Raw genomic sequence first — 25,851 nt, forward strand, 5'->3', positions numbered from 1 at the left:
GGGGGGACACAGATTGTAAGAAGAAGCTCGATGTTTGTAAGAAGAAAACGGAGGAAGCTTATTTAGATGTTTCTGCGGCTGAAGATGAGATTGAACGTCTTCAGAAAGAGCTTGACGAAGAGATTGAACTGGAATGCAAACTTAAAGACGAGCTTAGATAAGTGAAGTTATTATTATAGTCTAATGATTTGGAGTGAGTGACATGAAAAATACAAATCTCTGTTTTTTTTTTTTTTTGTGTCAATACAGTGGTCGCTGATGAACTCAATGACCTGAATGCTCAATTGACTTCAATTGCTGAACATAAGAACTCCACAAAGAGAAAAGCGCGGGACAACTTGAGAGATGAGTAAGATCCACAAACCCCCATTGTTGCAGTTGCTTTGTTTGTGAATGTTCGTTACATTTTTTATTTTTTTTTCTGCAGGAAAAAGCTATCTATGTATGCTTCCGTCACGCAAGTGATACCGGACATTGATGATCCTTCAAAGATCTCAGGCTGTATCCTTCATCATTACTCTATTATTCTCTCAACTTTGTCTTAGTCATATATCTTATTCAGTTTTATACTTGGGGTGTTTTGAATCCTTGATTTTGGAAAACATAATAGATATGGTAGATCGTGAAAAGAGGGTCATCGAGAAGTTTCAATTCGAGACAAATGAGATGACGGCCTACGAGACATGTAACAGTATCTGGAGCATCATCAACAAGCTATAGACAGACTTGACACCAGTTCATGTGGCACCAGTTCGTTTGTATGATATCTCTGTTTGATCAGTATTGGTTCTAGCTTAGCAACCAAAAAAATCACTTTCTGTTTAGTTAACATCAGATATTTGCGATTGGTGTGTGAATCTTCCTCTCCTGTAACACTATCATCAATTTATGAATAATTTCCCTGCAAATTTTCTTGGAATTTAATATGTGCAGATACCTGTAAAATCCACAATCTTGCATGCTCTTCAGGGATGCATGGGACATGGTGGCTGAAATCTGTCGCCAACTTGTTCTGGACCCAGACGCAGAGTTCCAAGTTTGTTTTATCTTGTATAGGTTGCTTGCAATTGTATAAGACAGCACTTTTCTATTGTTGCTGATAATACTTGTTACGAGAGCTTACGTTTATTTTGCTCTAGGTACAGTGTCCCACATCGGAAAGAGGTTTCAAGTTGATGGGCTTACGTAAAGATATAAATCAAAGAGGCTTATGTAAGTTGAAAAGCATCTTTGCGCTTGGGGCAATGACGCAGCTAATGAGGTCTTAACCGAGGCGCGTCTATTGCTGGTTGAAAACTATTTCCAAACCCCCTCCTGGGTTCCAAGCTTGTCTTGATCTCTCGAGAATTTCTGGAAGGGCTCCCTTCGGGGTAAAGCCCTACAATTTTCTAGTTCAACTTTGTCACTCAATTTGCAAATTCAAAAACGTCAAAATTAACACAAAGTAAAATTTTGGTTCAATAAACTTTTACCTCGGATCATTTGTCCCTCAAAACCTGTTCACATGGGCAAATACTGATGGTTTTTCGAATTCGTCAACAAAAAAGCACAGGTATTTGAATTAAAAAAAAACTAAAAATTGGTAAGTGTATTTTCCATTGAGTACTATTGAAGCAAATAAGACCGGTTAAATAATGATTGTGTTTTTGAGTTACATAAAATGAAAAAGAACACAACAAAACTCAGTGCCTGTGAACTGTATAATGAACAAACCTCAAGTACAAGAGGAATAACAGTACGAATTGCAAAGAGCTAATCATCAAAACTACTTGCGCCCAATGTTGAACATAAGAACTCTACAAAGAGAAAAGTGCGGGACAACTTAAGAGCTGAGTAAGATCCACAAACCCCCAATGTTGCTATTGCTTTGTTGTGAATGTTCGTTCGTTACATTTTTATTATTTTTTCTGCAGGAAAAAGCTATCTATGTATGCTTCCGTCACGCAAGTTATACCGGACATTGATGATCCTTCAAAGATCTCAGGCTGTGTCCTTCATCATCACTCTATTATTCTCTCAACTTTGTCTTAGTCATATAAATCTTATTCAGTTGTATACTATGGTGTTTTGAATCCTTGATTTTGGAAAACATTATAGATATGGTAGATTGTGAGAAGAGGGTCATCGAGAAGTTTCAATTCGAGACAAATGAGATGACGGCCTACGAGACATGTAACAGTATCTGGAGCATCATCAACAAGCAATAGATAGACCTTGACACCAGTTCATGTGGCACCAGTTCGTTTGTATGATATCTCTGTTTGATCAGTATTGGTTCTATAGCTTAGCAACCAAAAAAACCTCTCTACCTACACCTACAGTTCCGTAGATGCAAAAGCATGAAGGAGGTTATGAATCTTGATATTCCCATCGGGAGTATCTTAAGCTTTTTTGACTTTGATTGTATGATGTAAAAGAGAACATTTGAGTTTAAGGAAGTCTCAAGTATGGACATGTTTTTACGCTCTCTCAACGAATGAAGAACTAGAAATGTTCAAAGTCAAGGTCTTTTGGACTATTTGTGTGGTCGGTTTTTGTGATTTTGTGTGGAGGAGATGACATTCATGATATTCACGTTAATGCGTATTAATACTTTGACAATATAAAGTCGACCAACAAAAAGAACTTTATCGACTATGTTTGTTTAGTTTACCAAAAAAATTAATTATATAGATCGACTACTCTATTTTATATTACAGTAGTATGTATGGTTACTTGTACTCTCTCTTTTTTTTTTTTTTTTTTTTTTTTTTTTTTTTTTTTTTTTTNGTCCTTCATCATCACTCTATTATTCTCTCAACTTTGTCTTAGTCATATAAATCTTATTCAGTTGTATACTATGGTGTTTTGAATCCTTGATTTTGGAAAACATTATAGATATGGTAGATTGTGAGAAGAGGGTCATCGAGAAGTTTCAATTCGAGACAAATGAGACGGCCTACAAGACATGTAACAGTATCTGGAGNTGTAATTGACAAAATAGAGTAGTCGATTTATGTAGTGAAGAGACCACTAAATCTGACCCTTATTTAAGCTTTGATTGTTTTTTTTGGTAATGTCATTTGTTTTTCTGATTCCGCATAAAATGTATTATTCTTTTTATTTCTAAAAATGTTTTGATCTTTTTGTTATCTATGATTGTAGTGACGAAAGGATTGGTGGAGAATTAGGATTGATTGTAGTGACGGACTTTTCAGACCAGTTGGAAGAATGAATGATACAATTACATTTTACGATTTCAATTTGTATTTAGATGAAATACATACAACGATTTCAATTTGTATTTAGATGAAATACGTACATTCAAAAGTTTATTATATATTATTTTAACAAAAAGACATTAAAAATATTCAAATCCAACTGTTTTGTTAATGTTTGAAATTTGTACAAGAATACTCATTTAAGTAATTATTTAAGAAAATATAAAATTCCTTCACATCATATATATATATATATATATATATAAACTCACTTAGTGTATTTGAGGACAATCACTAATTACCTTGATGAAAATCCATTCTTTAACAATCTAAATAATCAAACTCAAATAAATTTACTTTAGATACATTTAAAGCCAGACAGTTTTCTTTGTTAATGAGCAGTTGTTTGTCTTCACAAACTACAAAGGATAAAATGGCAGCATATTGGAAGTATGAGAAAGTTGAAGACCATCGTTATATTATTGTCTGCCTGTTGAATACTGCTTTTGAATCTTGGTTTTTTTTGTTCAAGACACTTGTTTTTGTTTTTAAGACTATTTGCTGATATCACTGAGAATGTTTGAAAATGGTTAGTAGTGTGTTTTGTTTTGTTCTCTAGAATTAAATAGAGGTATATGCTTATATAATATGTTAGTATATATCTTTATGTGGATTTAATTTTTTTTTTTGGAATATTAAGAATGTGTTATAGTATATGTAATATTTTGTAGTTCATATACTAAATAATTTATAAGTTAATTTTCAAAACTATGATTACAAATCTATAGTATATATGAGATAAATTAATAGTTTTAGTGTTTGTTTCTATAGTCCAAACCTGTCATGTTAGGCAGGTCACACAACATGTTCAAAAAATTTTAATCCGCAAAAACTCATCATAAGAAACCGTATAAGTAAAAATTAGTTTTAAGTACATAATAAAAATAAAAATAAATTTGTGAGCAAACAATATCTTTTATATTTTATTATTATCCCTTGAATAAGATATCAAATTGGTAAATATGTTTGTTATCTTTTAAAATCATACAATTAGTTTTTTTGAACAATTGTTTAAATCCAAAATTTATGTAGAACAATTACACCAAAATTAATGGCATTTGTTCCTATAACAGTTAACCAAATTTATGTAAAACACTTAGTTTATACAAACAATCTAAATTGTATGGAAAGTTTATTACCTATAAAGAATTCTCTTCTCAAAATCACATTTTTTTCTTTAATTAATATAACTTTTTTGTTAAGTAGGACCATCGGGCTAAAGACTACCAATCAGGATTTTATTTAATGTAAAATTAAAAACTTAATATTAATTAAATTAATTATAAATTTAATACTTAATGTTAAAGGGAGTAGTTCTACTTCTGATTGTTTTGGAAATTTATTTAGGATAAGAAATCTTGTTTTCAAAAATAGAAACTTAATATTAATTAACTAAATGAAAAACAAATTAATAATTAATATTGATAGCATAGTTGTAAATATGTTTGAACTTCAGTATTTATTTCATAAGTGTCTCCAAAAATATATAGATAGATTCAAGACAAATGAAAACATTAAAACAATAAATATAAAAATATAGTATATTGTTTGACAGCAAAATAAAAATAATTTTGTTTTTTTGTTTTTTTAATTTTGATGGTTAGTTCTGCAATCCATATCCCACCTTTCTCATATTGCTACGTGTCAAAACCTTAATGGATATTTATAATGTTAATACAAAGTAACGAAATTAAATGAATCGGTGATTGGAAGAAAAAAGACACCTCCGATCTCGGGCGAGAGAGAGAGAGAGAGAGCGAGACGATCTGTGAGAAAAAGATACGAGAGAATGGATCAGATCTTGAACAAGGTAGGCTCTTACTGGTTAGGTAAAAAAGCGAACAAGCAGCTCGATTCCGTCGGTGACGATATCAACGTACGCATCTCCCTCCCTCTCTACTCACTCCTTCACTACTTACACTTTTATATAATCAATCACTCAGAATCATCATCAATTTTGGTTTTTGAGTTCTGATCTCGATCCGGTGCTTTTTTTGAGAATCTTGATAACTTGATTCATACTTTTATACGATCTATGGTTATGTTGATCTTTAGATTAGGTGAATTGTGGCTTAGTAGGATAAAGATCTTAAAATTAGATACTCTTGAGGCCGTTTTGGGTTTCTTGAGAACATGATTTGTGCAATGTTGATCTCTTCTATAATCTGTATACATCTCTTTGTTTCAGTCTCTGTCTACGAGTATTGAAGGAGGAACAAAATGGTTTATAAACAAAATCAAAGGTTAGCTATTTCTTACTCTCTCATTCTTGCTGTTTCATTTAAGGAGCTACATCTAAGTTGTTGGTTTTATGATCTCGTTATCCAGGGAAAATGCAGAAGCCATTGCCTGAGTTACTAAAGGAGTTTGGTTTGCCTGTTGGGATCTTTCCACGTGACGCAACCAACTACGAGTTCAATGAACAGACGAGGAAACTAACCGTCTTTATTCCATCAATCTGCGAAGTTGGCTACAAAGATTCATCAGTCTTGAGATTCACCACAACAGTTACAGCTTTTCTCGAGAAAGGAAAGCTCGCAGATGTTGAAGGGATGAAGACAAAAGTAATGATATGGGTTAAAGTCACAAGTATCTCTGCTGATTCTTCAAAGGTACATTTCATGGCTGGGATGAAGAAAAGCAGAAGCCGAGATGCTTATGAGGTTTTAAGAGATGGCGTTGAGATTGATAAATTCTAGCTAGCTCTGTTTTTGCTGGTTTATATTACCTATTCTTTTATCCTCTTTCTCCAATCTCTTATCTTTCAAGCTTCTTTTTGTTTGAAAAAAGTTGGTTTCTGTATATGCTGAGCTTCAGTTCTGTTGGAGTTATGAATTTGAATACTGAAGAAGATGGTAAATCAGTACACCAAACGATGTTCCTATGTCCTTGTGTAGTACTTACTGAGTTACTGTTTAAGCAAATGACCAGAGCTATAGTCCTACTGTACAATAAGGGCTTGTTTAAAACTCTTGAGTGCTGAATAGGAATGATAGATAGATTTACAAATAGAAACCATAGAAACCGAAGAGAGAATACATAGAACAAATTACACCATTTTTAGTCAATGGACTGAGAACACAAATACTGATGAAAAGAACTATAATAAACAGTAACAATTCCAAATATAATAATTTTGAGAAACAGAGAGGGTCAAACCCTCATTTCCTAGTAACCAACCGTCCAGTGACCTTCTCTTTTAATCATTTTTACCCTTTGGTGCCTTGGCCTTGGCCTCGGTTCCCTCTGGGGAGTTCAGCTCCTCCCAAGCTTCGATCCATGTGACCATTCCAGCCGCAAGCTTGATGAAGTAAGGATCAACCTTCCCAAGTTTCTCTTTGACGAGCTTGGCCAGCTCGAGGTAGCATTGCTGAACCGAAGTGCATTCTTTAGGAAGAGTCACAGTTTGAAAGAACGGTATGGCCTCTTCCTGCCAAAAGATTCCGTTGTATTCTTTTTTCAGGTTCACGAATGGGTTGCTGGCTTTGCTGTGCCATATATAAGGCAAACCCGTCTTCACTCCCCATCCCATATGGTCGCATATCACCTATATTTTTGTTTAAACGAAAAAGTATTTTAAGGTTGGTGGACAAATGTAACGTTTCTTCCATTTAAACCAATAATGGATATGTAAATAAGAATTGCATTTGACCATGATATGTACTCTAGACTCTAGTGGTTGTGCTAGCAGGTATTGAGTAACCATGCATGAGTTCAAATCCGCATACTAGTGCATAAATACTGTACATGTACGTAATTGATTTACCTTGACACACCAACCAGCCCACATGTCGTCATAGCGTCCAATTGGCTGTCCGTCACCCATAAGGCCAAAGTACATGGCCGGACCAATCAGCTCGCGGTCAAAAGCAAGGTTCATACCACACATGGGAAAAAGAGTTCCTTTGGGAATGGTCATGACTGCATCAACATACCTGCATGTAACCAAGAACTAATTAATAAGCTTTGCTTCATCGTTTACGATTTCACAAAAAAAAATGTATAACAAAATTGGTTGCCTCAGTGAGAGATCAAATTTCCTGGAATTCCTTTCAAGAGGTTTCACAAGCTGAGTGGGAGCATCATAGTCAGGAATGTTGAGCCATAGGCCATGAGAGACGGCAGTAATGGCACCTTCCCGCATACTAAAAGGGTATCCACGAACAAAGTCGGCACCATCTCTGAATGGATCATAAAGTGTGTTAAAGAAATGTGGGGTTGATGGAGATAGGAGGTTCTTGATATGCTGCTCAAGCGCATTGATCTCTTTCCCGGATGGATCTTTTGCAACCTATATTGGACATATATTGTCAACTTTGAAGAAGACTTTGGCTGACCAACTATATATAGTCTTAGAATAACATATAAGAGACCACTTACAAAGCAATCATCATCAATGGTATAGATGTACTTCTTTTTGGAAACCATGTAACCGAAGCAACGGCAAGCAGAGTCCTTGAAGGAAATGCAAGAGGCCTTGGGACCCAAGATTCGATTGATGTCGTCCCTGTTGTAGAGCTCGTAGTCAAACCCTTCGGGAATCTTGATGTCTTTCGAAGGATCACCATCTTGAACAATGATCAAATGGTAATCTTCAAAGATGGGTCGCCACATCTCAAGGAAGTCTAGGTTCCGAATCGTAGGTATCACAATGTCTAGCTCATCTTTCAACATTGGCGTGGGTTTCACGGAAGAATACAATTGCGCCATTTGAAACGACAAGGAAGAAAGAGTAGATAAGATTAAGCAAAGACAAAGAGAGATGTACGATAATGAGGATGCCTTCTTTGGTGTTTATAAAGACGAGATGGACATAAGTTTATGCGAAAACATGTTTGGTGTTGTTTCTTTATTTTCATGTTTTCATCACAACCCATATTCACGACTCTCACCACCTCTAACTCTCTGAAACCCAAATCACGTGACCATCGTCTGTTTGTGGAAGACTGTTAGAACTAAACCTGAAAAGTTGTATTGATATGCTTTTAATCAAAATAATTACAGGAAATACTTTAGTTGAGCTTGCATAGAAAAGAATGCAGGAGCTGGTGCCATACATAAGTTTTGTTTCTTCTCATTTTTGTATTTTAAAAGAATTATAAAGCTCTTAACAAACTAAAGAAGTAAAAAAATCTTTATTTGGTTTTCTTCCGTCAATCTAATAACAATTTAAATGAGATAAACGAAAAAAATCTACTATAATGTTAAAACCTCAAACCAAAAGCGTTGAATGATGTTGGTAGCAATCTCCCAGCAAACACCCACACGGCCACAATCCTAAGCACTCCACAACGACCAAGCTGATATAACCGAAACCAAACGTAGCAGTAAAAGAGAAAGAGGGTGACTACGTAGACGAAAACATTCGTTTGATTCCAGATTTCTGTTCTGTAGTTAGCCTTGACGGGAACTTAATGCTGAATTTGATTCTCAAGTTCCCTTTTTTCGATGGGTCTTTAGGGATTGGCATGCCTTCTCCTTTCACCACTTCTTCATAAGAAGGACTGATCACGCTGTTGATCGGAACCGTTACTGCTCTTCCATCCAAAGTCGTGACCTGAGCGGTGTAACCAGTAAGTGCTTCCACGAGAGGGATCTTCTGCGTGATCACAAGGTCATTCCCATCTCGCTTGAAAACAGCATGTGGCTTCTCATCAACTATGAATACAAGATCTGACGGTATAATTCCTCGCTGCTCATTTCCTTTCTCCGGGAAAGTGATCTTTGTCCCTTTCTTCCACCCCGGCTTGATTTCTATTGTCAAGATCTCCTCAACTGTTGTGGGTCTCCTGCATCAGAACAAAGAATGCAATTTCAACTTGCATTACCAATAACAAAAACATCGAAGCACAAGAAGCAACTCTGATGTCCGAAAAAACAGAGTTAACACAAATTCACTATAACAAAACCTATTCAATGACTAACGACTAACTGAAACATGGTGACAGAGGACACTAATATTCGACCTAGTAAGCATATATCAATGTTTTTGGAACTTTAAATCCACAAGAAGGTGATTCTTGAAACTACAATACATAAGAAGGTGATTGTTAAAACTCAAAACAAGGCAATGTAGGTGAAAAAACTGACCCGCTTGAATCGAGGACGTCTCTAGAGATCTTCATCTTCTTAGTGATTCCTTTGTAAAGATCCTCCAAACTACAAGGAAGTTGTCTCTCGATAGGGGCAGCTTTCCTAGGTGGAACATTCACATTCGAAGCAAAAACGTCTTCCGCAAAGCGAAACCCACCACCAGAGGGACCTGCACCACGTGAGTCTCCTCCAAAGGAAGGTCTTGAGAAGCCAAAAAACTCCGAGAAGATGTCGTCAGCGCTTCTTCCGTTAAACCGGAACGAAGCTCCTCCATCTGAACCACCGGAAAACCCGCCTGCTCCGGGAGGCGGAGCCTGGCTACTTAGACCTTCTTCTCCGTATTGATCATAGATTGCTCGCTTTTGAGGATCACTCAAAACCTAAAACGAATCCAAAAGCATAAGAAAAATTTAATCAAACACCATAATTTACAAAGATGATCAATTTTGTATTACTTAATTGGCAGAGAAGTCACCATTACTGAATTGAGAAAAACTACAGAACTGCTCCAAATTCAAAGCATATAAAATTAAGGGAATTGGAGTTGGTATAAGAGAATTGTACATCGTAAGCTTCAGAGATCTGCTTGAATTTGGCTTCGGCGTCGTTTTTGTTGTTAGGGTTCTTGTCAGGATGCCACTTCATGGCCAGTTTCCGATAAGCTTTCTTCAAGTCGTCGTCTTTTGCGTTCCGATCCACCTGAAGCAGCTTGTAGTAATCGACCCCCATTGCTATTACCTCTCCCTTCTTCTTCCTTCTCTCTTCTTCTTATGATTCGCCTCTTCGTTTTGAAGTTTTCAATCGATGATGATCTTCTTCCTCAATGGGGTTGATCATTCCGTACCGGTTCGGATTTATAATGGAGAGACATCAAAAAATTACCCGAATGGTTTGGTTCTTTTGTTTGGTCTTCACCGGTTTCTTTCGGTTCGGTATACCAAGCTTACATCAAATAAACGGCGTCGTTTTAAGATATAGTAATTAATTTACACTTAATGGCCAAAAAATAGTTATTTCTTTTAATTTTGGCCCCGTAGTATAACTCTAAACAACTAAACAAGGGTGATAAATAAATTATGAAATTTCTGAGGACTTAAAACGGAAATAAATGTTCTTTATATTGGCAAGCAAAAGAAAAAATATAAGAACAAACTATGATTGGTTAAATTTATCAAGAAATCCAAAAAGTAAAGAGATGATGACACTTCTTCTTCCTTTTCAACCAAACCATATCCACAAGCCACCACTAGTACTATACCGACGCCTCCGAAAACCTTACAGATTACCAGTGATCTCCGCCGCGGTGTCCGGTAAGCAGCTGATACTTCCCGGCAAGGTCCGGGCGGTGGAGCCGAAAGAAGCGAAGGCGGTTGTGGCGTCGGAGGGTTACATGCTCTTAGACGTGAGACCGGTTTGGGAAAGAGAAAAGGCATGTGTGAAAGGGTCCTTACACGTGCCATTGTTCGTGGAGGATACAGACAACGGGCCGATTACGTTGCTGAAGAAATGGATCCATTTGGGGTATATTGGGCTTTGGACAGGCCAGAGATTCACAATGTTCAATGACGAATTCAACCTCCGTGTTGTGGAGGCTGTCCCGGACAAAGAGAGTAAAGTGCTTGTCGTGTGCGGTGAAGGACTCAGGTAACCCAGCTAAAGATGTTCCATTTTGGTTTATCATTGTCGTGTGAGAGAAACTTCTCAAACTTAAATCAGTGTAGTTAAAGATTCGATTTGATCAGTAGAGAGTCTTGTAAATAGGCATATATTGGTTTAGGATTGTTAACATTATCCAAAATGAATCGGTTTGGTGTTGGTTGATTTGGTATATAAATAATGGTTTATTCTTCTTATCAATCTCAGGTCATTGATGGCTGTATCAAAGCTCTACGGAGAAGGTTACAAAAGCTTAGGGTGGTTAACCGGAGGATTTAACCGGGTAACAGAAGGAGATTTTCCAGAGATCGAGGGAACCGAAGAGCTTCGGTTCGCGACGATAGGAGGTGCTTCATACTATTTACTCAAACTACTTGTACTGTTACAGTCTCTTGGCCAAAAGAATAGTTAAATATTGGTTATTGAGACACTTTTTGTCCTTTAAAAATTATGTCCGGTTCACACAAGACGGCGCAGTTCTGGTTTATTTAAGGGAAAATTACAGATGTCTTTTCTACATTAATTGAAATATATTGTCGGAATGATTTGCTTCGGACAGGACAGCTAATTTCCGAACCTAATACAATCAATTTACGATTACACCCAAAGCCATGGCACAATTCCCATGCAATTATAACACATAGATGAGGGTAACTGCGTAATTCACAAGAACGTTCATCCCAGGTCCCTCTTTCTCCTTCCTTCCCTCGTCTGGGTTTCGAGAGGGAAGAAAAAAAAAAAAAAAAAAAANAAAAAAAAATCCAGATCTACTAAAATCCCCAAATTCAGTTTTCAAATTTGAAACTCCGAGAAAGCCCTAGATTGTTTCAATTGAGGTTGCTTGCTGCATCGAAATCTCCCGAATTGAGGACATCGTACATTACACACGATGGGCGATTTCAACCTCGCTCTCGTGATTGTCGCGATCGTTGTCTGCGTCATCGTATTCATCTCAAGCATCTATCTCCTCGTGAACTACCAGCATCCAGATGATGCAAACCAGGCTTATTTCCCCAAATTCGTCGTCGTTTTTGGCTTGTCGGTTGCCATGATCTCGATTCTCATGTTACCGGCGGATGTGGCTAATCGGCATGCTTGTCGACATGCTATATACAACGGTGCTTGTAATCTAACATTGCCAATGAAGGATCTTTGGCTTGCCATTTACATTGTTGACGCTATTCTCGTCTTCTTTGTTATCCCCTTCGCTATGTTTTTCTATGAAGGCGACCAGGACAAGTTTGTATTCTCGATGGAAATTGATTTTACTGTACATTGTAACATGTTTTTGTTAATCGAAATATTGCTAACAGTTTTCTTGGTTTTACTCAGGACTCTAGGAAAGAGGATAAAAAGTGCCTTACTTTGGGTGGTAACCACGGCTGTTGTTTGTGCTCTGGTGCTTGGTATTTTATACGGTTAGTTGTTCCTGTCTTATACTTTTTTAGCTGGAAACCATTAGTGTGCTTGTAACATGGATGACTCTGATGTTGGTCACTAAGATTTAACATCTTTTGTAAAGTTATTCCTAACACATTACTTTTTATTTCAGCTGATAAATTACCTGATTAGGGCTTGGATTGAGATTTTGTCATTTATTTGTTAGGAATAGCTTAGAGTAATTTGCATAATTAGCATCTTTTTCATCTTACCTACAGAAGTAATCTCATTGACTTTACAAGGAGCCATTCATGCTTGTGTTTAGTTTCATATTCCTTGGACTTTCTTCTTCTTATATTCTTTACATCATATTAGGTGTCATTGGAAAGGTTGACTTCTCTGTTAGGCACTTGTCTTCTGCCACTTCCACTTTCCCTACTTCCTGGCAGTTTTCAAATACTCAACCATGCATCGGTAACACTGCTCGACAGGTAATGTTTGCCTCTTGATTGCAGAATTAGTGTTAGTTTTTATACCATGGGTCATTTATGACATAGAGAGTTTCAGCATGTAACATAATTTCCTGTCTCTGGCTAATCAATGCAGTGCTCAGCATTTACAGCTAATCCCGCATCTGAGAAAACATGGACCATGCGTACTACTTTTCCAGAATATGTTGTTGCCCTTGCGACAATTGTTGGCTCAGTTCTTTTTACGGTATGAGCATTATTCTATCAAGTTGAAAAGTGCATTCTTTGCTCTGGAAGGATATAACTTGTCTTATATTGTTGACTTCACGTCGACTAACCACAAACTTTCAACAAATGAAATGCATGGCAAGATCTAATTTTGTATCCATTGAAGTGATTTGATGTTTGATTTATACATTTCCGTAAAAAACCAAGTCTTCTCTCAAATATTTTTAGATTTTTGGTGGTGTCGGTATTGCATGTCTACCGTTGGGACTTATCACTGCATTCATCAGGCGACCAAAAGCTGTTATCACTAGATCACAATATATAAAGGTCTGGTTATTACTCTTCTCTGGAAGCATCTCTTCTAGATCTTGATGGAGATCGATAGTAGTGAAGTTTGCGTACTTTCCTCTATCAGATTTCCACTGTCTCTTGCTTGGTTAACTCCATAACTGTTATACAGGAGGCAACCGAACTAGGTAAAAAGGCAAGAGAACTAAAGAAAGCAGCTGATGGACTTCATCAGGAAGAAAGAAGTGGTGCTAAGGGCAGGAAATGGAGGAAAAATGTGAAAGCAGTTGAAAAGGTACATTATTTATCTCAAGTTTCAGTATCTTATTTAAATTTGGTTTTGTATGTAGAAACTTGGAAAGTTTGCCTATTGATACCGGTCCCTGACTTGTAAAGAAACTTTGGTTTTGTGTGGAGTTATGGGAATGACAATTTGTAGTGAAAAGCTACTGAGATAGTAGAATTAGTTATGATAGTCATTAAATTCTTTGCTTGATTGTGGATTTAATATGTGTCCCTCAATCCTATAATTGAATGTGGTATCCTTGCAGGAGTTACTCCAATTGGAGGAAGATGTGAACCTCTTAGAAGAGATGTATCCTCAAGGAGAGCAGGTAAGACAAGTGTATCTTAGAACTTAATCTATAACCTTTTTTGTCGTTCAACTATTTTATTCCCTAGAACTTTTTTCCAGGCAGAAACAGCATGGGCTTTCACTGTGCTTGGATACTTGGCCAAGTTTATTCTTGGAATCTTAGGGTTAGTGATTCTAAGCAAAAATCTTCTTTGCATATTTTTTGTTACAGCCTTATTTTGTTAAATGCTATAGAATCATGCGTAATGCATATAGTTCTTGCATATTTAGGTTTGCACTCTTAAGCTTGGATCTAATCGTCTTTTCGAATGGCAATTTTTTAATGTCTTTGTAGATTGATCGTTTCCATTGCTTGGGTTGCACACATCATCATATATTTACTCGTCGACCCTCCTCTCTCCCCTTTTCTTAACGAGGTTTTCATTAAGCTTGATGATGTCTGGGGTAAGTTCTTACTTCTGTTCATGTTATCCTATATAAGGCTAATTTTTTTTATATCTGACTGACTCCATGCTGGAATTGTGGAAATCTCCAGGTCTTTTAGGCACTGCTGCCTTTGCTTTCTTCTGTTTCTACCTTCTACTTGCTGTTATTGCTGGGGCAATGATGCTGGGTTTGAAGCTGGTCTTCATTACCATTCATCCAATGAAGTAATTTATCTAACGAGTTTAAGTGTTAAAAACAGTGTTTGGCTGGTTTCTAATGTCATTCGTACCTTATTCTTTGATTTCTGATTGGCCATATCAACTTTATTTCAGATGGGGAGCTACTCTAATGAACTCTTTCCTCTTCAATGTTGGGCTCATTCTTCTTTGTTCAATCAGGTAAGTCTCTCCGATCTCTTCTTTTCTGCCTCTGTATTTGATGGGATCGACTTCACTCTCATAAATGGATCTAGAGCAAGCGTGTTTACGTACATACATTTACTACTCAGTGTTGTTGTCATACCATCACCAAAACTAATTTCCTTTTTGCCTAATGCCTAAATCAAAGTTGATAACTACTTTACTCATGCACTTCGGTACCCTTCATTATCTCTTGGACGTCAAACCAAAACATTTTGACTAAATTCCAGCTGCTACCTTCTTAATTACATGTTAATCCTCACAGTCTGAGTAATGCGGTTCATATAAAATGCAGTGTGATTCAGTTTTGTGCCACTGCATTTGGATATTACGCTCAAGCCACTGCTGCGCAGGAGATCTTTGGTCACACATTGCAGTCCCTTAGAGGAATTAAGTACCTCTACAAGTAAGTAGAAATGGTTTAGCATATGGCAGTCGTATGATATATTCGTAACTAGTCATATTGAGCGATCGAGATTGTAAATTTCAGGTACAATGTGTTCCAAATCGGGTTTGTTATCCTGGCTGGACTAACCTTCCTATATTACATTGCCTTTGTAAGTCTTCTTTGATGTTACTCCTCCGTTTTGTCTTCTGTATAAGTATCTGAAGAATCTCATATGTTCTTTGGTGTTTTGGCAGGGATGGAGGAGAAAAAAACCCAGCGGCCGTTTCCAGCTCTCTACTTAAAAGTAAAACTTTTTCTTTGCTTAACATTTGGTTATTCGAGATTTGCCTTCACCGAGAACTGATTTGAGTGCTATCGACAAAGTTTCTACTTGTTTCCGGATCATCATCGATTCCGGAAGTATCTGGAGACTCTGCTTCTGAGATTTATTTACCTTGAATGTATTTTTTTTTTTTCTTGTGTTTGTGGAACAGTAGTCTTGGTCTATTGTACTGTTTCGGATGCGATTAATGTATTAATGTAATCATATTTTTCTAATGAGAAGCCTTGTTCGAATTTCACAAGAGGTGGCCAAGCCGTTAGACTTTATTTGTGGTTTAAAAGAGAATTGTAAACCGTATCAATTGTTTGGATTAGGTTGAGTTAACCGAACCGGATTATCAAAATTCAAAGATTGGAATGATCTTCTAGTTTACTTTGGTTTGGAAGGCATACAAGTGGACTTGCGTTGGTGACATTGTGCTGTTGAAGTGACAAGTGGCGCTGTATACGATTCGCCAATAGCCTCTTTTGCCCAATCAGCTTCTTGCCTCATCTAATAAAACTCATTCTTCTAAAAAGACAGGGATAGATAACGCTAGATAAGGCTGAGTTTATTTCTGACCGTCAGATGGATTTGTTTCTCCATCCAACCGTCGAGATACGTTCTCTGAGATCTCCCAAGCCTCATCTGATCCCACACATATACAAACCACTTAAAACTCCATTTGATTTGTAATCTTTTACAGAAGAAAAAAAAAATCTAACAAAACAGCAAAAGCGAGAAAACAAACGACGACGGAGATGGCCGCCACTTCAACAGCCGTCGCCGCTGCTTCTTCTTCAATCATGGGTACACGGGTGGTTTCTGACATCCACTCCGGTTCAAGCAGGTTCACAGCCCGGTTCGGATTCGGAACCAAGAAAGCCGCTCCCAAAAAAGCTAAGAAGGTTATCACAGACCGGCCTCTATGGTTCCCAGGCGCAACATCCCCTGAGTATCTCGACGGTTCGCTTGTCGGAGACTACGGGTTCGACCCTTTCGGTTTAGGTAAACCGGCGGAGTACCTCCAGTTTGATCTCGACTCCCTGGACCAGAATCTTGCCAAGAACTTGTACGGAGAGGTGATCGGGACACGTACCGAGGAGGTGGACCCTAAATCGACGCCGTTTCAGCCATACAGTGAAGTCTTCGGGCTCCAGAGGTTCAGAGAATGTGAGTTGATTCACGGTCGATGGGCTATGCTCGCCACTCTTGGTGCTCTCACCGTGGAATGGCTCACCGGTGTTACTTGGCAAGACGCCGGCAAGGTATCGCCTCTTTCTTTCTCGTCGCTTTTTTTTTTGTAGCGTTTGCGTTTGGACATTTTGTGTGATTGTTATTGTTTTACCAGGTTGAGCTAGTGGATGGGTCGTCTTACTTAGGACAACCATTGCCCTTCTCAATCTCGACATTGATATGGATCGAAGTGTTAGTGGTCGGCTACATTGAGTTCCAACGAAACGCTGAGCTGGACTCGGAGAAGCGTTTGTACCCAGGAGGCAAGTTCTTTGACCCGTTAGGACTAGCGTCTGACCCAGAGAAGAAGGCTCAGCTTCAGCTAGCTGAGATCAAACATGCTCGTTTAGCCATGGTTGCCTTCTTGGGTTTCGCTGTTCAGGCTGCTGCAACGGGTAAAGGACCGCTCAACAACTGGGCGACTCACCTTAGTGACCCGCTTCACACCACCATTATTGATACCTTCTCTTCCTCTTGATGTGGTGGCTTTTAGCTCCTATTGTCATGTAATGGTGTAATGTCGTTATCTTAAAGAAAATTTGGCACCTTTTGTAATGTATAAACGAGTTCTGATACCTCTCACAGTTTGCGCTTGAGTAGATAGATGATCATTAATGAGTAATGAGCGTTTACTTTTTAATGCTGTCGAAATTGATCGCGTTAAGAAAGACACAATCGTGAATATGAAATCTAAGCTAAAACCGAAGGATGAAAAACAAAATTGACTCAAAAGTGACCACCGATAAGTGGATGATTCCATTAACCGAAAAAAGAAGTTTTTTTTTTCTTCTACATAGTAAAAATAAAATAAGACACGGCTTCAAAACAGAGATAGCAACGAGCAATAAAACAATTTCCCAAAACCCCCCTTAACCACTATCCCACATCATTCGACAGAGGAAAGAGGACGACCCATAACCATTCTTTAAACCTTTACTCAAAACAATAACGACCGAGAGAGACAGAGAGACGACACGAGTAGTGATGATTAAAAGGCATACAATTATGACGAGATCATGAGCCTTGCAATCATTCCTTGGGTCCAGCGTGCAGTGACCTTGAGATCTTCATCCTCTGATTGGAGACACTCATTGAGGAACTCACCACAGAAGGTGAAGTTTCTGAACAACTGCTTTGGGTTCTCTCCTACGACATCCGCAAGATCACCCATTGCTGCAACCGCTGCTTTTGTCACGCTCTCATCCCTGCTCCCAAAACATAACCACAGCAATAAGTTTAAACGGAGTAGTGAAACCAATAATATATAATACAAATTGATTGTCTTATTGAAAACATACAGTACATTACCTTAGGGAATCTTTGGACACTACTTCAACAAACTGCAAGAGATGCTGAGCGTAGGGTACCATGAGCTCGGCTTTTGTGTCCTTGAACCCTTGTAGTATCCCTGAGTATGCCTCAAAGATGCTTCTCCGGAGTTGGTTCGCATAATCCATAAGCTCCTCGTCAAGCGTGTCCATCTGAGCACACACCTGAGCAGCCCCTTGCATGATTTGAATGGCTGGAGCTACATACCTTTCAAAATGAGCATCAATCGCCAGAGCAATATCTCCGAAGCATGAGAATATTGGAGGCTTCACCGATCTGTGGAGTGCATCACTTTGAAGGTTTTGGATAAGGAGACCCATGATCTGATCGCAAAAAGGTAGGATTTGTTCATCCAGGGCACGGCAAATGTCACCAATCACTCCTACGGTGATTGAGCAGACTTGGTATTCTTCGAAATTCTGCAATCCCATCTGGAGATATCTGAAGAGCTCAGGCATGTATTTCACAAACTCAGCTCCAGTCGTATAGGCAAGAGCACCAATTGCAAGCATGGCTTCTTCGTGGACACTTGAACTATGGCATCCGAACACCCTTAGGAACAGCCTCATGATGTCATCTGCGTTCTGCATTATGATGGGTCTCGTGTCATCTGAGCCACTCAGCTTCTGGATTATGACTTGGAGAACACCACAAAGAGAAGCCTGGAGTTCTGCTTGCTTCTCACGGTCATCAGTTGATATTATCGGGAGGTCCATCGTCTCAGCTAGTTTTTTCATGATGGCAGGGAGGAGATGTGCTATGATGCTCGAGGCCTCTGAAAGGTTTGAACACCGGACAACCTCGTTTAAGGTTTCATACGCAGCACCTCTTAGCTTAGACTCCGCCCCATCGGTACGCTCAGCCGCTGCAAGCAGATGTGTGATGATCTCTGTAAGATAAGGAGAGAGAATAGACGAACTTGCTCCAGAGTCTTCATATCCCTGTGCAAGATTGTATATTGCTCCACACACCTTCTCTGCCACATTTGGCACATCTTTAATCGATTCTAGTAATACACCCACAATTCTAGGGAGGTTTTCGGGTGATATAACAGAGAAGCCACTTTCTGGGGAGTGCAAAAACTCAAAGATACGGCTCAGAGTCCAAGCAGTTGTGTCCCTGACATGGTTATTACCATCTTTGGTTGCGGTAAGGAGGAATTCCAAGCCAGCACCAACCATGGGGGCAAGTTTATCAATTGTTGGGCCCTCCAAAATTGATCCAAAAGCATAAGTGGCTGCTTCCCGGCTTCGCCACTCTGGCGAGCTTATGTTTCTTTCAACGAAAGGCATCACAAGAGGGACTACACCATCTCCAACCGTTCTGGCAACGAGGCCAAGGCATGTCCCACCAGCCATAGATATGTTCCAGACATCGTCGTCGTGATCCTGATCCTCTTGCTGCTTCTGCAGAGTTTCTAGCAACATTTGAACTAAATGGGGAAGAGCCTTCTCTATGAAACAAGAATGGGGAGGGGACGAGTCACCACTATCAGGACTGTCATACTCTTGACGGTCAATCTCTTCATCACAGATGGAACTCCAGAACTCGATTGCTTGGAGGGCAACACTCTCTTCATCTCCCTTTACAGCATTTGATGTGAGCTCGAAGAGTGTTTGCATGTATTGCTCCAGCACCTCGTAGTATGTTGATGCAATGGAGACAAGGCACTCGAATGCAGCTTGCCTGATCTCTGCCTCCTTGGAGCATGCAGTCTCGCATACCATCTTCATGATGTAAGTTCTCTCCATTTCATTCTCAAAATTAGTTTGGGAGAAATCCAGGGCATTCAACAGTGCCTTTGTTGCTGCAAGACGAACTTCTGCGGTATTTTCAGACTGGTTCATGCCCTGCACAACTGCTGTAAGGACAGAATTCACTTCATCTTGCACAAGATCATGATGTGATATCTCTTCACAGACATAGCCAAGAGTTTCCAAGGTTGACTGCTTCAAGTGTGCGGGACTGCCTTGCTGGGTCATATTGTTAAGAAGCGATCCAACAAGTTCAGGCCACTGCTTCTGAGGAATTTCGATGGAGGCTACCTTAGCAATAACCTGAGCTGAAGTATGCCTGGCCTCAAGGGTAGATGAACCAAGAGTTCTTAGCAACTGTTCCTTGATCTGGGATTTAAGAGCAACTTCGATAGCAAACCATTGCTTCACTAGATGATCTTTGGTGGCAGAATCTTTAGCATCAAGAGAATTCTTTAGCAGGATACCAGCAAGTCGACGGGATTCAGAAGGTTTATCATCGCTAGCAAGCTCAAAAGACAAGGATAGTAAGAACTGCGGCAAGTTCTGCTCTTGGAATTGCCTGAGACTACCCTCTGCTTCAGTGCGGATCCTTGCATCAGCTGACTGAGCAGCCGATAGAAACTGAGTGATCTCCATAGCCATTATTCTATCTGCGTAACAAATACATGTACAAGAGAATCAGCGACAAAACATTGTATATAGAACATACCTCAAAACAAAAAGTAAAAGCTACAGAACAAAGTAAAGGTGAACTATAAAAAAGGCAATAGTACTATTACTATACAAACCATCCCTAAGGTTCAAAATCGAAGAGCACAAACAAAGAACAAGGTTAAATAGATTGAACCATATCTAAAGTAATATCCATACTCTGAGAAAACAAATCCCAATTTTAAAAAAAAAAAACCAAACCAAAGTTGACGCAGCGTTTACTTTGAACTTCGATTAGAATTGAAACGAAGAAAAAATGAGAGGCGAATCAAAGCGAGCGAGCGAGTAAGTAACTAAAGTTTCAAAACCCTAGATGTAGTGACACCCAAAACCAAATCAGAAATCATAGATCTATTGAGAAAATATGCAAATCCATAACTCAATACACAGTTCAATCAAGAGACTTACATGGAAATTAAGGTTTTATTCGCCTGAGAAAACGCGTAAGCGCTAGGGTTTATCGCTTCAATCCAAACCCCCTCTCACTGAAAAATCTCTATCGAGAAAGTAAACTTCTCCAAGACGGCGCTCGAAGTAGGGGCAAAAACCTCTGGATCAGAATAACCCTAGAGTTGCAGAGAGAGAGAGAGTACTTTAGAAGAAAATGGGGAAGGAGGTAGAGAGAGAGTGAGAGATGGAGAGACTGAAGAGAGATGAATTTTCGAATAAAAGGAAGGAGCGGGTGGGGAGAGGGGAAGAAGGGCAAAGCAAAAGCTCATTACACCTTATTTCTTAATTCACCCCATAATTATTACTTATTTTAGCGTTAACTCCTGAAGTTTCTAACATTTTGTTTAGTTACCTTAAACTTTTATAAATCATCCGTCTTACATCTCAAAATTCTTTTGAATCGTCGGGAACTTGTGGGCGTATTTGCATTTGATACTACACTATAAGCATTCCATTTAATTTTAAGAAATACTAATGCTTATCTTTATTAAAATTTCATAATGTTTGTAAATCAAACTTAACCTACAACCGTTAAATACTTTTTTTCTTTTTCTAAATGATTTCTTTGCTTGTTTGATTATTCTCATTGTTTGCTTTATTTAGTAGATAATATTTTGGTCTTGCTACTGAATTACAAACATCATTTTTAGCAAAAGAAAACATCATTTGTTCAACCTAGTTTAAATTCAAATTACCTATTAATATGGACATTCATCTCATATAACCTTCTTAGGTTTAAAAGAATTTGTTGTAGCTGAATAGACGCCCAACTTAATTATATCCTTTCCGAAGAGTCAGATTTAATAAGAAAGTTAAGTAAAATTAAAAGTACATTTAGTCATGTATTTGAGGTTTCAAACTTAAATATTAACTTGGACCGGGGTACTATACTAGTTCACCTAAGGTTGAGTGCCAAAAGCCCAAAACAAATAAAACTAGCATGCATTAACTGAATTATTATTATAGTTGATGAATTCAATAACATGAACCAAAATTAATTTGAACTGAAAAAAAATAATAATAACAAAATATTGTCACTGTTAAACAATTATTTTTGCTCTCAAGATAAAAGAGAAACTCCGATTGGTAACAACATTTAAACGAGGTGATTGAAAAATTTTCAGCGGTTGTAAATAAGGTGGTTAAAAAGAAGGCGGTTAGAAAAGATGAAAGAAAAAAAGTGGTTAAGTTAAAGTGAGTGGTTAAGTAATAGTTTTGATTGGTAACAAGCGGTTGAATAGTAAACAAATTAATTATAAAAAACAATATAAAATAAATTAAAATATGAAAACATTTTTTAAAAAATTTATTTATATTTTTAAAAAAATTCCTTTAGAAAATAATATATATAAATATTATTTTTACAATTTTTAATAATTTTTTTAAAATCCAACCGCCTCGTTTGCAAACGAACCGCCTTGTTTTTGGGGCGGTTGGCAACCGCTCGTTTTCTCCCTTCCAACCACTCTCTTTAGCCATCTTCTCCAACCACCTATTCCAACCGCTTCTTCCAATCGTCATATTGATTGGTAACCTTCAAGATGGTTCGTTTGCAAACGAGGCGGTTGAAGGTTACCAATCAAACCCAAAAAGGGCGGCGAATGTAATATTTTGTTGATGAGAATAATCTATTAATCCAAATAAAAGGAAAAAATCGGAAAAGATAAAGAGAAAATAAACTACCTAATAAATAAATATAATGTGGATGTAAGAGTTTTTAACTCATTATATACATACAAATAAACATATTAGTATCACTTTTATTATAAGGTAATCAGAATTATTTTTGGACAATTAGGTTAGTTGAGATTAAAGAAAAAAAACCCAATGTTTAAATGGGTGATTTCGAAATATGGTAATTTACTAATTTGTGTGTTAGCCTTTTTGCCCCTTCCCCACCCGCTTCTTCTCTGTATTCGAAATTGAAATTGTTTCTTTTTTCATTTCATATATCTCTCCTTCGACAGTTTCAAGCTCTCTCTCTCTCTCTCTCTTTCTCTCAGCAACTCTAGGGTTTTTTTGTTTTCTGATCCATAGGTTTCTGCTTGCTTTCGAGCGGCGTTTTCGAAAACACTTTTGTTGATAAAATCTGCAGTGACAGGGACGCGGGGTTTTGGATTGCAGCGATAAACCCTAGCTCTTACGTGAATTACCCAAGAGCGAAACCTCAATTTCCGTGTAAGTCTCTTGCTTGAACTGTGTATTGAGTTCTGGATTTGCTTATCTCTTGATAGATCTATGCTTTCTGATTAGGTTTTGGTTCACTACTTCTAGGATTTTTTTTAAATTTGGTTGCTTACTTCGCTGTGATTTTGTCACTATACATTCTTTGATTTCGTTTGTAAAAATGGAAACTCGCGTTCTTCACGACTTATAGGCATATAAGCTTTTTTTGAAGGTCAATTTTGGTTCGGATTTTATACTTGGATTTGTTTGTACTCAGATAAGAGATTCTCATATAGTTTTCTCCGAGTATGGATTTTAATTTTGTACCGCTAATGTTCAAAATCGTAAAGTTTGCCCTTGCTTGTGCTATCTCATATGAGCTTGTGGACGGTTTGTATATAATTGCTTCTATGTTTATAGCAAATGCTTTGTTTAGTAGCTTTTTTTACTTTTGTTTAAAGTTGTGTGCTGGTTGTGTTATATTGACAATGTTTTGTCGCTGATTCTACTACATGTCTTTGTTATGCAGAGAGAAGTATGGCGATGGAGATAACTCAGTTCCTACTGGCCGCCCAGTCAGCCGATGCAAGAATCCGTACTGAAGCAGAGGGTAGTCTCAGGCAATTCCAAGAACAGAACTTGCCGCAGTTCTTATTATCCTTGTCTTTTGAGCTTGCCAAGAATGATAAACCTTCTGAATCCCGTCGACTAGCGGGTATTCTGCTCAAGAATTCTCTAGATGCCAAAGATTCTGCCAGGAAAGGTCATCTGGTGAAACAGTGGTTTGCTATTGACGTTGCTCTTAAATCCCAGATCAAGGAACTGTTACTAACAACTCTTGGTTCATCTGCCCTTGAGGCCAGGCATACTTCAGCTCAGGTTATTGCAAAGGTAGCCTCCATCGAAATTCCTCAGAAGCAGTGGCCTGAACTTGTTGGATCGCTGCTTAACAATATGACCCAGCAAGGCAGTCCCTCACACTTGAAGCAGTCAACCTTGGAAACTCTTGGCTATGTCTGTGAAGAGATATCACATCATGATCTTGTCCAAGATGAAGTGAATTCTGTCCTTACAGCAGTTGTGCAAGGCATGAACCAGTCTGAAAATACCGCAGAAGTTCGTCTTGCAGCCGCAAAGGCATTGTTGAATGCCCTTGAGTTCTCTCAGACTAATTTTGAGAATGAGGTGGAGAGAACTTACATCATGAAGATGGTATGCGAGACTGCATGTTCCAAGGAAGCAGAGATCAGGCAAGCTGCATTCGAGTGCCTTGTCTCCATTGCATCAACATACTACGAGGTGCTAAAGCAATACATGCCAACACTCTTTGAGCTCACATCAAATGCTGTTAAGGGAGATGAAGAGAGTGTTGCCCTCCAAGCGATCGAGTTCTGGAGTTCCATCTGTGATGAAGAGATCGATCGTCAAGAGTATGATAGTCCTGATAGTGGTGACTCGTCCCCTCCCCATTTTTGTTTCATAGAGCAGGCCCTTCCCCATTTAGTACAAATGTTGCTAGAAACTCTGCAGAAGCAGGAAGAGGATCAGGATCATGACGACGATGTCTGGAACATATCTATAGCTGGTGGGACATGCCTTGGCCTCGTTGCCAGAACAGTTGGAGATGGTATAGTCCCTCTTGTAATGCCTTTTGTTGTAGAAAACATTACTTCGCCAGATTGGCGAAGCCGGGAGGCAGCCACTTATGCTTTTGGATCAATTTTGGAGGGCCCAACAATTGATAAACTTGCCCCGATGGTTGCTGCTGGCTTGGAATTTCTCCTCATCGCAAGTCAAGATGGTAATAACCATGTCAGGGACACAACTGCTTGGACTCTGAGCCGTATCTTTGAGTTTTTGCACTCCCCAGAAAATGGCTTCTCTGTTATATCACCCGAAAACCTCCCTAGAATTGTGGGTGTTTTACTGGAATCAATTAAAGATGTGCCACATGTGGCAGAGAAGGTGTGTGGAGCAATATACAATCTTGCACAGGGATATGAAGACCTTGGAGCAAATTCGTCTCTTCTCTCTCCTTATCTTATGGAGATCATCACACATCTGCTTGCAGCTGCTGAGCGTACTGATGGGGCAGAGTCTAAGCTAAGAAGGGCTGCATATGAAACCTTGAACGAGGTTGTCCGGTGTTCAAACCTTTCAGAGGCCTCGAACATCATAGCACATCTCCTCCCTGCCATCATGAAAAAATTAGCTGAGACGATGGACCTCCCGATAATATCATCTGATGACCGTGAGAAGCAAGCGGAACTCCAGGCTTCTCTTTGTGGTGTTCTCCAAGTCATAATCCAGAAGCTGAGTGGCTCGGATGACACGAGACCCATCATAATGCAGAACGCAGATGGCATCATGAGGCTGTTCCTAAGAGTGTTTGGATGCCATAGTTCAAGTGTCCACGAAGAAGCCATGCTTGCAATTGGTGCTCTTGCCTATGCGACTGGAGCTGAGTTTGTGAAATACATGCCTGAGCTCTTCAGATATCTCCAGATGGGACTGCAGAATTTCGAAGAATACCAAGTCTGCTCAATCACCGTAGGAGTGATTGGTGACATTTGCCGTGCCCTGGATGAACAAATCCTACCTTTTTGCGATCAAATCATGGGTCTCCTTATCCAAAACCTTCAAAGCGATGCACTCCACAGATCGGTGAAGCCTCCAA

At 38.6% G+C, this 25,851-nt stretch overlaps 9 protein-coding genes across 11 annotated transcripts in view; 6 read left to right on the forward strand and 3 right to left on the reverse strand.

Moving 5' to 3' along the window:
- The window catches only part of LOC104764578, a 1,827-nt gene extending 443 nt beyond the window's left edge, over nucleotides 1–1,384 (forward strand). Inside the window, exons 2-6 of one of the 2 annotated variants that reach the window (XM_019240727.1) lie at nucleotides 13–157; nucleotides 248–349; nucleotides 428–501; nucleotides 611–758; nucleotides 934–1,384. In XM_019240727.1, the coding sequence (XP_019096272.1) occupies nucleotides 13–157; nucleotides 248–349; nucleotides 428–501; nucleotides 611–720 (431 nt within the window). In that variant the 3' untranslated portion in view covers nucleotides 721–758; nucleotides 934–1,384. Of the gene's footprint in view, nucleotides 1–12; nucleotides 158–247; nucleotides 350–427; nucleotides 502–610; nucleotides 909–933 lie in introns of those variants that run through there. The other variant, XM_010488133.1, reaches the window with a different exon arrangement.
- On the forward strand, nucleotides 5,002–6,148 carry LOC104764579 (uncharacterized protein At5g01610-like; the record flags this gene model as incomplete). The annotated part of the gene is given in 3 exon segments (XM_010488134.2): nucleotides 5,002–5,136; nucleotides 5,449–5,503; nucleotides 5,589–6,148. Coding segments are annotated over 3 exon segments (513 nt in total). The 3' UTR covers nucleotides 5,960–6,148.
- LOC104764580 (UDP-arabinopyranose mutase 3) lies at nucleotides 6,241–8,067 on the reverse strand. 2 transcript variants are annotated; one of them, XM_010488136.2, is made up of 4 exons: nucleotides 7,641–8,067; nucleotides 7,301–7,551; nucleotides 7,027–7,195; nucleotides 6,241–6,807 (listed from the first exon to the last, which is right to left on the reverse strand). In XM_010488136.2, the coding sequence occupies exons 1-4, from the start codon at nucleotides 7,968–7,970 to the stop codon at nucleotides 6,460–6,462; spliced, it is 1,098 nt and encodes a 365-aa protein (XP_010486438.1). In that variant the 5' UTR covers nucleotides 7,971–8,067; the 3' UTR covers nucleotides 6,241–6,459. The 2 variants fall into 2 exon arrangements, with proteins under 2 accessions (XP_010486438.1, XP_010486437.1); XM_010488135.2 differs by having other exon boundaries at nucleotides 7,280–7,551.
- Nucleotides 8,381–10,173, reverse strand: LOC104764581 (dnaJ homolog subfamily B member 1-like). Its single transcript, XM_010488137.2, has 3 exons — nucleotides 9,918–10,173; nucleotides 9,351–9,733; nucleotides 8,381–9,049 (listed from the first exon to the last, which is right to left on the reverse strand). The coding sequence occupies exons 1-3, from the start codon at nucleotides 10,080–10,082 to the stop codon at nucleotides 8,608–8,610; spliced, it is 990 nt and encodes a 329-aa protein (XP_010486439.1). The 5' UTR covers nucleotides 10,083–10,173; the 3' UTR covers nucleotides 8,381–8,607.
- Nucleotides 10,423–11,565, forward strand: LOC104764582 (rhodanese-like domain-containing protein 10). The gene is made up of 2 exons (XM_010488138.2): nucleotides 10,423–10,997; nucleotides 11,217–11,565. The coding sequence occupies exons 1-2, from the start codon at nucleotides 10,462–10,464 to the stop codon at nucleotides 11,419–11,421; spliced, it is 741 nt and encodes a 246-aa protein (XP_010486440.1). The 5' UTR covers nucleotides 10,423–10,461; the 3' UTR covers nucleotides 11,422–11,565.
- LOC104764583 (LIMR family protein At3g08930) lies at nucleotides 11,749–15,761 on the forward strand. The gene is made up of 14 exons (XM_010488139.1): nucleotides 11,749–12,248; nucleotides 12,342–12,427; nucleotides 12,765–12,880; nucleotides 12,996–13,106; nucleotides 13,316–13,414; nucleotides 13,548–13,670; nucleotides 13,927–13,989; nucleotides 14,070–14,134; nucleotides 14,305–14,414; nucleotides 14,506–14,620; nucleotides 14,729–14,794; nucleotides 15,111–15,221; nucleotides 15,306–15,372; nucleotides 15,458–15,761. The coding sequence occupies exons 1-14, from the start codon at nucleotides 11,899–11,901 to the stop codon at nucleotides 15,503–15,505; spliced, it is 1,530 nt and encodes a 509-aa protein (XP_010486441.1). The 5' UTR covers nucleotides 11,749–11,898; the 3' UTR covers nucleotides 15,506–15,761.
- On the forward strand, nucleotides 16,219–17,336 carry LOC104764584 (chlorophyll a-b binding protein CP29.2, chloroplastic-like). The gene is made up of 2 exons (XM_010488141.2): nucleotides 16,219–16,793; nucleotides 16,877–17,336. Exons 1-2 carry the CDS (start codon nucleotides 16,287–16,289, stop codon nucleotides 17,237–17,239), a joined length of 870 nt encoding a protein of 289 aa, XP_010486443.1. The 5' UTR covers nucleotides 16,219–16,286; the 3' UTR covers nucleotides 17,240–17,336.
- Nucleotides 17,483–21,205, reverse strand: LOC104764586 (importin subunit beta-1-like). The gene is made up of 3 exons (XM_010488142.1): nucleotides 20,967–21,205; nucleotides 18,070–20,497; nucleotides 17,483–17,966 (listed from the first exon to the last, which is right to left on the reverse strand). Exons 2-3 carry the CDS (start codon nucleotides 20,487–20,489, stop codon nucleotides 17,765–17,767), a joined length of 2,622 nt encoding a protein of 873 aa, XP_010486444.1. The 5' UTR covers nucleotides 20,490–20,497; nucleotides 20,967–21,205; the 3' UTR covers nucleotides 17,483–17,764.
- LOC104764587 (importin subunit beta-1-like) overlaps nucleotides 22,948–25,851 on the forward strand; it is a 10,350-nt gene continuing 7,446 nt past the window's right edge. Inside the window, exons 1-2 of the mRNA XM_010488143.2 lie at nucleotides 22,948–23,186; nucleotides 23,704–25,737. Coding sequence (XP_010486445.1) covers nucleotides 23,712–25,737 — 2,026 coding nt within the window. The 5' untranslated portion in view covers nucleotides 22,948–23,186; nucleotides 23,704–23,711. The remainder of the gene's footprint in view (nucleotides 23,187–23,703; nucleotides 25,738–25,851) is intronic.

The sequence above is a fragment of the Camelina sativa genome, chromosome 19, assembly GCF_000633955.1.
Source record: "Camelina sativa cultivar DH55 chromosome 19, Cs, whole genome shotgun sequence".
NCBI lineage: Eukaryota > Viridiplantae > Streptophyta > Magnoliopsida > Brassicales > Brassicaceae > Camelina > Camelina sativa.

Excerpts from the sequence above, each read along its gene's own strand:
- LOC104764584 (XM_010488141.2), top strand. The coding sequence starts at position 16,287 with ATGGCCGCCACTTCAACAGCCGTCGCCGCTGCTTCTTCTTCAATCATG. Across the intron at positions 16,794-16,876 it reads CTTGGCAAGACGCCGGCAAG|GTTGAGCTAGTGGATGGGTC; the intron begins GTATCGCCTCTT and ends TTGTTTTACCAG.
- LOC104764582 (XM_010488138.2), top strand. The coding sequence starts at position 10,462 with ATGTTCTTTATATTGGCAAGCAAAAGAAAAAATATAAGAACAAACTAT. Across the intron at positions 10,998-11,216 it reads GTGTGCGGTGAAGGACTCAG|GTCATTGATGGCTGTATCAA; the intron begins GTAACCCAGCTA and ends TATCAATCTCAG.
- LOC104764586 (XM_010488142.1), bottom strand. The coding sequence starts at position 20,489 with ATGGCTATGGAGATCACTCAGTTTCTATCGGCTGCTCAGTCAGCTGAT. Across the intron at positions 17,967-18,069 it reads GTGTCCAAAGATTCCCTAAG|GGATGAGAGCGTGACAAAAG; the intron begins GTAATGTACTGT and ends TTTTGGGAGCAG.
- LOC104764583 (XM_010488139.1), top strand. The coding sequence starts at position 11,899 with ATGGGCGATTTCAACCTCGCTCTCGTGATTGTCGCGATCGTTGTCTGC. Across the intron at positions 13,415-13,547 it reads CTAGATCACAATATATAAAG|GAGGCAACCGAACTAGGTAA; the intron begins GTCTGGTTATTA and ends ACTGTTATACAG. Across the intron at positions 14,415-14,505 it reads TAAGCTTGATGATGTCTGGG|GTCTTTTAGGCACTGCTGCC; the intron begins GTAAGTTCTTAC and ends GGAAATCTCCAG.
- LOC104764580 (XM_010488135.2), bottom strand. The coding sequence starts at position 7,970 with ATGGCGCAATTGTATTCTTCCGTGAAACCCACGCCAATGTTGAAAGAT. Across the intron at positions 7,552-7,640 it reads CCATTGATGATGATTGCTTT|GTTGCAAAAGATCCATCCGG; the intron begins GTAAGTGGTCTC and ends TGTCCAATATAG. Across the intron at positions 6,808-7,026 it reads GGGCTGGTTGGTGTGTCAAG|GTGATATGCGACCATATGGG; the intron begins GTAAATCAATTA and ends ACAAAAATATAG.
- LOC104764581 (XM_010488137.2), bottom strand. The coding sequence starts at position 10,082 with ATGGGGGTCGATTACTACAAGCTGCTTCAGGTGGATCGGAACGCAAAA. Across the intron at positions 9,734-9,917 it reads AGATCTCTGAAGCTTACGAT|GTTTTGAGTGATCCTCAAAA; the intron begins GTACAATTCTCT and ends GATTCGTTTTAG. Across the intron at positions 9,050-9,350 it reads GACGTCCTCGATTCAAGCGG|GAGACCCACAACAGTTGAGG; the intron begins GTCAGTTTTTTC and ends GTTCTGATGCAG.